An 11,998-nucleotide genomic window follows, 5' to 3' on the forward strand; every position below is an offset into this window, starting at 1 on the left:
CATATTCAGAGAAAGACTTTGGTCTGGATTTTCAGGCAGTGACTGCCAGTTTGTAGTAAATAATTCAGCAGTTAGACTTCATAAAGTTATAGAAAACAGAGCTATCATACTGAAAACATAGCCTTGTCTTTCTTCTTTTGTGTTTCCATAGCAGGAAGTTACTTTTCATTTCCAAACACAGTTACTTTCCTCAAACAACTTGCACAAATATGAAATGACAACTCCTACTCATGGAAACATTTTGTTTAGGCATTCCTGCAAACTTAGAGTTGTGATTTCAGAGTTTTTGGAATCCCTCTGTGCTTTTATAGGACATTTGCAACAACTGAGAAAGAATCTGCAGATGCAATGTGTTATCTTCAATTGAGAACAGCTAATGGTCATGATAAGATTTAGGTATTGGAGCCCTTGTGATGTGAGGGCCACTACACACAGTGACAGAGCAATCTGAACTGCCAAACCAGGGGGAAGACACCTGGATTACCTTGCTCAGGGCATGTAAATTACAGGACAACTGGACACTGCAGATCACAGTGTCACCATACCATATTTCCCCTATTACCATCTTTTTTAAGAGGTAACTTTGGAATAAATTTTGAAGCAGTTTGCTATATTACATCTATTTAAATAGTCAGCAGCTCAGATAGTGAGCAGTGTATTAAAGTTGGTATAATAACAAGGAAAATATTTTGTGATTTGTGGTTTTTTTTTCCAGTGGTGTTACTTATTTTCCATACAAACTAATGTGCCATAAAAAATACCCCCTCACTCATTTGAATGCAGTCTCATTACTCATGACATCAGTGAATGAGACACCACATGGTAAAATGCAGAATGCTACCAAAAGGCTGATAAAATACACAAATGAATATATTTTGGTGTATTAGTATTTAAACATGTGTGCTTCTTATTAAAAATGAGAAAATATATGACCATACAGTGTTTTGTTAATTGTGTCAATTAATGAAAACAAAAATCAGAAATATTTTTTAGGGTATCAAGCTCAATTTAAAATGAATACCTGTAAAATGTTCTTACATCATTCCATTCTATTCCACACACATCTTATTTACATGTGTACACACTATTATATGACCTGTAGTTATGTGGTTGTTATATGATCAGAGAAGGGATGGGGGCAGATCTGTCCCAGGGAGAAAATGAGATTTTATATTCTTAAACACAGACCTTTTGTCTGCAACTTTTATTTTCAGCCTGCTGTTGATAAGATCTTTGTCTAACCCTTGCAGAAATAAAAAATTGTTTACACATGGGGTGGGCCTGGAAGGAAAGATTTTTAGAAACCATGAGTGTAAAACAGTTTTCTGAGATTTTAGTAATAATCTGCGAAGGATGTTGCTCCCTTTCTTTGCATTTGTGTGTACAACATTGCCACTGTGGGAATTCTGTCCAATTGCTTCTGAAACAGGGAAAGAGAAAAATATTTCTAACTTTGGGAAGCAAAATTAGCACTAACTCCAACATTTATACGTGTAACTGTCTTTATCCTCCATCCAGCAGAGGGGTCAGTTACCTGGCAAGTGAGTCCCAGGCAGAGCAAGGAGCGAGCTCGGATGGCTGGGTGAAACTTCCCCTGCCAGGACAAGGTTTGCTACAATTCCCCAGAAACAAAAATAACCCAGTGTGTTCTTCTGTGCTGTTGTGCAGCTCAGCCACTCTGCCTATCACTTTCAAGTGCTTGCTGGAGAACAACCACGTGGACAGGAGGATCGCGCGCTTCGTGCTGCCCGTGGGAGCCACCATCAACATGGACGGGACAGCGCTCTACGAGGCCGTGGCCGCCATCTTCATCGCCCAAGTCAACAACTATGAGCTGGACTTTGGGCAGATCATCACCATAAGGTACAAACCCAAATTCCACATGCTGCATTGAACCATGGAATCAGCTGAGTGGGAAGGGACCCATCAGGGTCACCGCTTTATTGAGTCTGAGGCATTACTCTTGCATGTAGCAAGAACAAAACTCATCTCTGCTGTTATCACAGATGCATCCCTCATTGAAGGGTTGTTTCCAAGTAACACAGAAATCGGGGACCGCTCAAAGAGAAATTGTAGTGGTCCTGTTCAATAGATGCTTGTGGACAACAGGAAATGTGCTTCTGATTGAGGATAACTGCCTAATTTTTGCTTTTAGGCAACCCATTGATCACTTCTAGCATTGGAACATTTTATTATTATGGGTGTTTAAAACACTATTTTTAACTTCACAACTGTTTTCAACCTTAAGTCTGATTTGTGTCTTCAACTGAAAGGAAAAAGTTAAAAAGATGCAAAACTGGAAGTCTTACATCAAGTAACAGAGAATAGTGTGTGCTGGGAAACTCTTGCAGCATTAGGAGAAGAGGGAAGGAGGACAGATGCTACCATCAGGACAGGTTTTCACAAAGATGTCAGGTCACTGAGATGTTTTTTAATTGTCTTCTCTGCTGCTTGTTAAAGCAGAAAGCTTCATAAACAACCATGCTCTCAGTGGGTAGAGAGTGTTATAGCTGTGTACTCCATCCTTGAAAGGTCTGTAATGGATCCAAAAGACTGGAAGATCCAGCTGAACAATTACTGCCAGAATAACTCCAGTGACTGCCAAAGAATTCATCAGGGACTGAAACCTGCAGGTTTCCAGCAGGGAACAAATGATTATAAAAACATTCCTCATAGTCAGAGCTTTGTGCAATATATTTGAGATCTGCTTAACTACCCACCCACTGACCTCACCACTGCCCCATTTACACTGCTGGGCCTTGCCCGTCTTCTGCTGGACCTGAAAACCTTCATGACAAGAAGAGGAGAGTCCTGAAACCAACCCCAGATGACAGCTGAGGTTTGCTAATGGGCTTTTGGCAAGACCTGGTTGGACTACAAAAAGAAGAAATAAATTGTGCCCATATGAGCTCTTGCTTCAGGCTTACACTCTCTTTGAAAACTGTTGGAATGAGCCTGTGCTAAAATTTAAGTCTTTTGTGATTTGGAATTTCGAGCATTTTTTTAGCATGTGATGCTAAAACATGGCAGAGCATGATATTACACACACTTTGAAGTAAAGAACAGTAATTTTAAAAATGAAGAAGAAGGGTGATTGTAAATGGAAAGAATGTAAGCTCTAACTTTTTCTTAGGAGAACCTCCTTTTATCTCTTTTACCCCCCACAGTAAGTGCTAGTACATAAGGACTAGACAGAAGTAAAACAGTAGACTGAAAATACAAGTAAATATTGGGGAAAATCCAAGAAGAGAAGAAAAATAAAAAGATGCATAAATGAGGAAGCTAAACAGGAAATGATGGTGGACTCAGTACCATCAATGATGTAATCCAAATTCTAACAGTGTTCTATAGGCCAAACCTACCTTAGATCTTGATACTTTATGATCTGGAGAGTTAAAATTCAAACAATTCTTAAAGCCAGGGTATTTTTGCCAGAGGGAAAACATATTAAATAATCATATTAAAAACATATTAAATAATAGTCTTCTTTGCTCATAGTTTGTAAAATCCAGGTTAACAGTTTCTATCAATGCAAACATTGACGCAGCAGAGAAAGAAAGTAAAGATTTCCATCAACTGATCATCTTACAGAAAGAAAGATCTATATTAAGGTAAAGATGGAATGGATTAGCAGATGAGCTTGCTTGTAAAATCTAAGTTAAATATTCCTAGTTTTACTCCCAAATGAGTTATGAGACTTTGTGGCTTGATGTAAGAGGCAGAAGCAGTCCTGATGAGACAGCCATTTCACACCACTAACTGGAAAGGCTTTTAATGTAAACTACAGTTATCTCTTACTCAGCTACTGAACTTCTGTCCCTTCCTATCTGTGCTCTATTACAATGTTATTAGGATGCTACACAAGTTAAATTTTGCAAAATTTAATTTTGGGTCTTTCCCCTTCCCTATCACACCCACATGCTAATGGGTTTTGTTTTATTTTAGAAAAAAAAGGCTCTAGGTAGAAATACTGCTGCTGCTGTACTGGTACACTGTACAGCTGTAAGCAAGGGACTGGCTATCCCTGTGTTTCAGTTTCCATATGGGTGAATACACTTATCCTCATTTTCCATAGTAGGTTAATGAGACTTAACTGCTTGCCAAAAGCTCTGACATTCTTGACTGATGAATGCAGAGGATTATCAGTATAAATGCTTTCTGTCATCCTTTTACAACTGTCAACATTTGTTCTTTGTCTCTCTGCTGGATAGCCTAGCTCTTGGAAGTCACTAGTTTGGTGGAAATGAATACATCCAGTTGCCTTTGCTCCTGGAAAAAGGAATTAAATCCCTCCCTCAAAAATAACATTATGAAAAGTATGTTAAACCTGCCAGGTCTACTCTTGCCCTGGTCTCGCACTCATTTCTACTTGCCGGGCTGAAAAAATGGTATGAAGGTCAAGTAAAAATACTTTCCAGAAACTGAACATGTACAGTCACATTCAGGCTTGCTTCATATTTAGATCCAAGTGGGCAAAGCCATGTGCTGTGCAAGGGCTTCACCCTGGCCCAGCCTCTTTACCCTTGGCCTAACCCTTGAGACGGATTGACAGTAAAGGCCCCAGGCAGGGCCAGCCAAGGATTTGCCCGTGGTGACCCAGAGGTGTCTGCTGGGAGCTGAGCTGCCAAGGACAACAGCCATGAGTGGGGCTGGCAGACTCCTGGCACACAGCTCTGGGTGGTGTCATCACCCATGAGAAGCTGGCAGAACCCAGCCGACAGCCTGGCTGGCCCCTCTGCTCTGCACCTTTGATACTGGCAGAGAACAGAACTGCCCCACCAGCACCAAGGCTGCAAAGGCTGAAGGTGAGAATTTAGCCCTGGGCAGACAGTTTGGCCTGTCCTTGCTGTCTCACCTGGACTCTGCCACAAAACACTGGCACTTCCATGCAGTGCCTTGTGTCAGAGCATGGTTTAGAAACATGTGTGGTTTCTTCCAGAAAGTAACGCCTATTCCTTTCTTTCCTTGTCAAAGTATCACAGCAACAGCTGCCAGCATAGGTGCTGCAGGCATCCCCCAAGCTGGCCTGGTGACAATGGTCATTGTTCTCACCTCGGTGGGGCTCCCAACAGACGACATCACGTTGATTATTGCTGTTGACTGGGCACTGTAAGTAACACAATTTTTATATATAAAATAAATATTAAAAATATATAATATATACATTTATGTAATAGAAATGTGTGTGTGTGTGTATATATATATACACATATATATATATATATATATAAAAGGCAAAGGAAGTTATTATGTAATTTGAAATGGTATTCATGTAGCCTTAGATTAAAAACTTGGCTGATGTGGACATTATATTGAAAAAAACAAATGAGGAAGCCTAGATGAATCTTGGAAATAGGTCTTGCATGGAAAGGCTGAAGAAATGGAGTCCATTTAGTCTAAAACCAAGCTGAAAGGTCACCACAGCAGCTTTTTACATAGATAAGATTGTCCAGAAGAGAATGTTGATCAGTCTTCACATTCACAGGGAAGGAGGATGAAGAAGGAGAACAAAGTACCTACTTCAACTCAGATCCCAAAAGAACCTAAAAGCTACTTTTACCTAGGTTAGTCAGGAGTGGAAGTGGCTGCACCTAGCCAGGCTGGATGATGATCTTCAAGTCTGAAGGTTGAGCCAGACAAATGTGCTTAAGGGGCAACTCTGGAACCTTTCCTTGGGCAAGGATAAGGGGCCAACATTCCTAGGAAACATGGTTTGCCTGCACTCTACTTATCAGCCCACTGACATTTCAAAGCCATCATCTCACAGTAGTGAAGCACTCTGCAAGAGGCCTGAGCCACTGCTAAAGCCAGCAAGTACCACTGCCACCACTGGCACCCTTGCACCCACAAGAGCCTTGCAGCACGGTGATGGTGTGGGCTGTGCATGGCTACTGCTGCTGCAGCCCCGGTACAGCCAGCCTGAGTGCTGGCACCAAGAATGTCTTCCTTTCACCACAGACCCTGATGCAATTCTATGGTCTCTGATTTCAGTGCTAAATAGGCAGCACCTCCTTGCAGCCCCCAGTTTTGCAAGAGCAGCCACTCTGTAGAGAGGGCATTTTGCTGCATCCCCAATCAGGGGCATTTAACAGCACAGCCAGGGGCTGAAACTTAACACAGTCAGGATGAGAGGGATTTGTGTCACCCAAGGGAAGAGTCACTAAAAATTCATATGGAGTGGTTTATTTGAATTCTCAACTTTCATGTAAATGCTGATTAACCAATCAATTTTGAATAGTCTAGGAAGATGAACCATAAAATACTGGCCCCTAGCTCATTAGCATGTCAATTAACTGTGTAACTAGCACATGCATACACAAGAAAATATCCAAATTATTTTTATTTATGCTACATAAAATATATCTCCTTCTATATAGGGAGTTTCATTACATCAGGGTTCTGGGTAAATTGTGTTACAAGTTCATTCTGTTATAGATCTTATTTTATTCAGCTTTTAGCCACTTTTTTTTTTTTTTTTTTTTTTGGTATGAAGAATTGTGAGAAAAAATATTTTCTCTCCAGTGTAATAAAATGTTATTATTATTAGCATTAATAGGAGTAATGAATCTTGCATTGTATGAATATTTAAGACTCTATTACAAAACCCTTTTCCCTCTATATTGCTCAGTTTTTGCCCAGCTCTTGCAACATCAACATTTCATTGTTTTTCCAGTAAGCCTTCCAGTGTACATGGGAATTATTCTTCTTTTTGTCTTACACAACTTTTCAAAACAACAGAGAAAAGACTTTTCAGGCTATAGCTCCAGATGGTATTAAAAACTGAGTAAGGAATAGACCCAATTTTCTGTCTTTTGCAGATGACCTTTCAAACAAAAAGCATATTTCTGTATTTCGGCACTTGGTGGTTTCAAGAGCCTGCAGATGCAAAGTGTCAACATGGTTGACACCATGAATATTTTCAGTATTAGTTTTGGAAGTACTGGAGTATGAAGAATGCTTAAAGAAGGCTGGTTAGATGATCTCACGAGACTGAAATACCCATTACAATGCACTGCAGGTATTACAACTCTTAGGTAGCCATAATGTGTATGTGACCTTCATACCTTTAGCTAGTGCTTAGAGACATAAAGAAGAAAATCAAAATGTTTCCTAGCTCATTTATCAAACACAAGGTAAAAGTCTTACATCTTTAATAATATCAATTAGAGCTCAAATACCACTGACTCACAGGTTTGCACTGAGAGAAATTCCACCAGGTTGGTGGCAGGTTGGCCTCTCAGTGGAGAAATGCCAATGTTGTGTGTTGTGATTCTTCTCATGCACAGTGCAGACTGCTCCATACACTCAGAATGGGGAACACAACTGGTCAAACAATGTGCCAGGCACTCCCTTTGCTAAAGAGTTTCAGGGTAGAGCACTGTTTCCTTGGAAAACTCCTGTCTTGAAAAGATGCTAATTAGAGCTCAAAAGGGAGCTCAAACTCTTGAGCTCTGCTCATACAGCTTCTTCTCTACCACAGCTGACTTGTTGCACAATCCAAAATTCACAACACTGAGTATCTTTCCAAGAATCATTATTTGATAATCAAGAAGGAAAGAAGTCAATGTGTAACAGAAACTTTTATCAGTATGTGCTGTAACTGCTTTTTTTCCCTGTTTAACATGTTCTTGTGGAAATTTTTGCTTCAAGGCAAACCCCAAAATCAGAACAGCAGGAATTTTAAAAAATTGATTGAGCAAACAAGTGTAGGACTGGGTCCGGGAGTCAACAACTGTGTCTAGGTGTAAGCTGTGGAGTATTATTGCTGAAGTTACTCGCAGTTGTACATATAATTTGGCAACATACAAATAAGCTCTCATGCAGGAATTTCCATGATAATTAAGCAGGCAAATGCATAAACATTTATATGCACTGAGTAGCTGCCTAAAATATCTGAGAAAAAAAATCAGCACAGAGTTTCAATTCTTTTCTATATTAAGATACAGGATCAGAAATCTGATCTGGGGACTGTTGATATTGGACTGTCACTGACTTTAATAAGCCAAACATCTGGAGATTTCTGAACCTCCATTTTATAACCTACATTTATAAATTAAGTTGCTAATATGACAGAGTTTTCAGATGTATATGTTTTTCTTGGAAAAACGTGACGTATTTCAGACTTAGAAGCTATATCATCTATCTGAAATCCCATCAATTTTAACTAATAGGTTCCAGGATGATTCAAGTGTAACATTTATCTTTGACAACCAGTTACTTTTGTCTATTTACAATCTGTATTTTAATAGATTTATTCGTTAGACAGTGGTGTAAACAGGGAAGAAATCCAGTAAGTGAACACATGAAAAACAGTAAAACTATATATACACAAAATACTGTCAAGGATACAAATTTAAATTGGAAGAGGTGACTGAAAATGAAGAGTCTTCAAGGACTACTGCACAGGCTGCATAAGAGCTAAAGCCACCACAGGTTTTACAGGAATGAACATTACTTAAATACGGTCAGTGGCTGCTTGGTTTGTGAGTGTAGTTACCTAGCAATCTTCTGAATTATTTTGATTGTATCCTGCCTATTCTACCAATACAATAATCTTCTTAAGAAGCACTTTGGTTGCAAAGATTGGTACCGTGATGACTAATAAAAGGGACTGGTTATGCTGGCTGATTTCTGCTTTTATTGAATTCAGACATTTGCAGCACCAGTCTCCAAATCAGGCCATGTTGCTGGACCTTAACATATAAACTAGGACAGAAATGCAGGTGTGATGTGCAGCTCCACCTTTTCAGTGCTGAATCAGTTTGCATCTCTAGGGGGACACAGCTGCTCCACTTAGCTCAGTTACACAATCAAGTGTGTGGCAGCACAGCACACCTGCTTGGTTTTACACCAAAACAGGTAATTTGTGTTATCCAGAAAAGGCTGGATAACCCAAATTGCCTGTTCAATAACTACAGGATGCCTGAGACCCAACTTCTTAACATTTCTAAACATTTTAGCTCATAAACCAAACAAAACTGGCCTTCAGGTGCAATTACAGCTGATGGAGGCACAGGATTTTACCCAAAGAGCCAACACCTCACCATTATTGTTTCATTTTTCAGAGACAGGTTTAGAACAATGATCAATGTCCTGGGGGACGCACTGGCTGCTGGGATCATGGCCCACATCTGCCGGAAGGAGTTTATCAAGGATGGTGATGAGGTAACCACACTGTGAGCCAGGGTGTGCCAGGGTGTGCTGTGCTATGGCAAAGAACCTGTGAGCTCCCACATTTGGTTCCTCCATTTATAAAGGATGTTTCAGAGAGAGGACAGAATTGGACAATGGGAAGCTTAGCAGATGGGGCGGAGGGATCTTCTTCCATGAGGTCATGTGACAAGCCACTGGAGTTCAGAGCTTGCAAGGCAGCTGTGTCTGGCACACAGGGGACTGGAGCAGCAGAAGCAGCTGTGCTGTTCTGCAAATGCATGAGATGCTGAAACTGTAAGTCCCACACTCAGCACCAAGGTCCTGACTGGTCAGTAATTTGTCCTGCTAGAAGTGTGACCAGCATCAGAGCAGAGTGACAGATGTCCCTGACTACCTGTGTGGAGGGAGAGGTAAAGGTATCCATGAGTGTGTATATGTGCAATCAATGAGCTCACATCAAAAGCAACTACTCCGGGCATTGCAAGCCCCTGAGTCAACATAAACTGAAGCCACCCTTGCAATAATTTTCTTTCCAGACTAGCACAAGCACATGACTCCATTCCAGACTTCATTCTCAGACATCTTCATGATTTCTATATTTAATACAAGCCCTTCCTTACAGTTCTGTTTCTTTCTCCTTTATATCTTATTTCATACAGCACACATACCTCTGTGTTCTGCCCCTGCTTCCTTCCACTCCTGTGCATTTCTCCTTCCTCTTTGGTCGCATAATTCAGTCTTTCCTTGTAACAGGAACTTCTCATGTCCTTCCTTCAATCCTTGACAAAAGAGATTCCTAATTCCATAAACCCACCAGATTTGGAGGTGCTAATCTCCAACCATTTTAGCTCATGGCAGACTCTCATTGCCTTTCTTCAACAAAGACAGAAAAATAACACAGGAACATTTCTTCATCGGGACTGATCTTCACAAGACAAGTTTCATTTCTGTGCATCACCTGTAGTATTCCACACAAATAGCAATGTTTTGTTTCTATCATTATTTCTCTCATTCTAGAATTTTGTGGTCAATCCCATTCTCATACCTTCCTGCAACATTCATTTAAAATTCCTGCTCTTTCAAGTAGTATGTAGAAAGACAGGCAGTGTCCTCTGAGGTAATTAGCACCTGCAGTAACTACTGATGACAGGATTAGGCCTGACTACAGGGGCTACACTTGCAGCTACCTACAAACCCCCTAAAACACAGCCTATGGGCAAGGTAGGTCATCCATTACAAATCCAGAAGTGTAGGCTGAGCTCCTGCATAACACAGGCCTCCTGACATTTCACTGCTGTATTTAGAACTCGGTCAGAACTTAAGAGGAGATGTTGCAGTAATATGAAATCCCTCCTCAGGGATTATTTAGTCATCTATGATGAGATTTTTCTTTGAATCATGCTCTGTAATGGTATTAAAATATACTGCTAGTCTGCCATACATTTTGGCTGCATAATTTGTGCAGTTAGTAATATATACCCAAAGGCCATATTTTCTCAGCTGCAAGCCCACCTCCTTTCTTTGCCAGTATTTACGTCTTACTTTCCCCATCAGAATCTGGTTTGATTTAAAGAACACTTCGATATTTAACTTATGAATCAGTTAATAAAATCCCATTTATTTCTTTCAAATCAGAGCAAACTGAAGAGACAGGTGTTATTTTATTGGGTTAGAAGAAAGGCATAAGGCAACAACTAACGATTTGTTGGTCTATTTAATTGCACCCAAGAGTAAGCACTGCCCAGACCTCAGCACACTGGCCATTGAGAGTCTTTACCTTTTGAAGTGAGCCCTGGAATTCTGGTCTCTATTTACCCTACCTGTATCATTTTACCAATGGCAAGCAGCTGCTATGAGTGTAAGTTCAATTAAGAGTTGTGACAGAATTTGCATTTTTACAGAGATTCCTTTGCTTCATGCAGATGGTACAAAGATGCTTTAGTGTATATGACAAACAGCTTCTGGAAGTCCATGGGGGCTCTTGATAATCCTGGTGAATGTAAAGCAGCCCACAGGCTTTCCAAGTAAAAACTCCCTCCCTGTTTTATACAGCAATCAGTGGCAGTATTCCAGATCTTAATGCTTTTCACATAGGTGCCATTGATCTGTGAAACTAAGCCTATTAACATCCATCAGATTGTGGCTTACCAGAGAAATGGCTGTGTGAAGACCATGAATGAATCTCGTGGACCAGAAACAGTGAAAGGGTTGCAGCACCATATACCCATACAAGTGGAGCAAGAAGAAACTCCAGTGGAGAATCACACTAAGAAATCCAACAGTAAAGACCACTGCACTATTGAAATAAATGAACTAGAAACAAATGTGTGACTGCTACACTCAGAGGTATCTCACACCCCAGTGACCTGATACCCAATCTCTACCTCACAGCTGGAAGAAGGACTCTTTGCCTTGAACAGGAGAGCATGGACTTATCGCCACCCTGCTTGTACTGGAGCTAGGAGACCAGCTGTGAACGTCAAGCACGGCACACAGCGTGCAAAAGACATGGGCTTCTTTAGGTGGAAGATTTTACTACTGAAAAATTAACTAATGGACTGCTACTGTTTTATTCTGCACTCACTGACTTCTATATGGTATTTGACCCTCCTTTGGCGTCCTTTTTTTTAAAGCTTTTTTTATTTGACCCTTTTTGATTTTCTAACCAAAGCCTTTTTTTGTGAATCTCAGTAATTACCAACACTGTAGAATTTTTTCTATGTGAAAATGTTTCACCAAAATTGCTAAAGATACTAATTCTGTCTAATATTCACTAAATGTAGAGTTTGTGCTTAGTTGTAGAACAGCAGTAAGAAAATCACACTGACCTCCTGATCTCAAGGGG

The 11,998-nt window shown here is 40.3% G+C and overlaps 1 protein-coding gene across 1 annotated transcript in view; it reads left to right on the plus strand.

Annotated features, from left to right (window-relative positions):
• The window catches only part of SLC1A7 (solute carrier family 1 member 7), a 46,023-nt gene extending 34,515 nt beyond the window's left edge, over positions 1-11,508 (plus strand). The window contains exons 8-11 of the mRNA XM_009088739.3: positions 1,669-1,863; positions 4,975-5,109; positions 9,066-9,165; positions 11,248-11,508. Coding sequence (XP_009086987.1) covers positions 1,669-1,863; positions 4,975-5,109; positions 9,066-9,165; positions 11,248-11,484 — 667 coding nt within the window. The 3' untranslated portion in view covers positions 11,485-11,508. The remainder of the gene's footprint in view (positions 1-1,668; positions 1,864-4,974; positions 5,110-9,065; positions 9,166-11,247) is intronic.
• The last annotated feature ends 490 nt before the right edge of the window (positions 11,509-11,998 follow it).

Source organism: Serinus canaria, chromosome 8 (genome assembly GCF_022539315.1).
Source record: "Serinus canaria isolate serCan28SL12 chromosome 8, serCan2020, whole genome shotgun sequence".
In the NCBI taxonomy this organism is placed as follows: Eukaryota; Metazoa; Chordata; class Aves; order Passeriformes; family Fringillidae; genus Serinus; species Serinus canaria.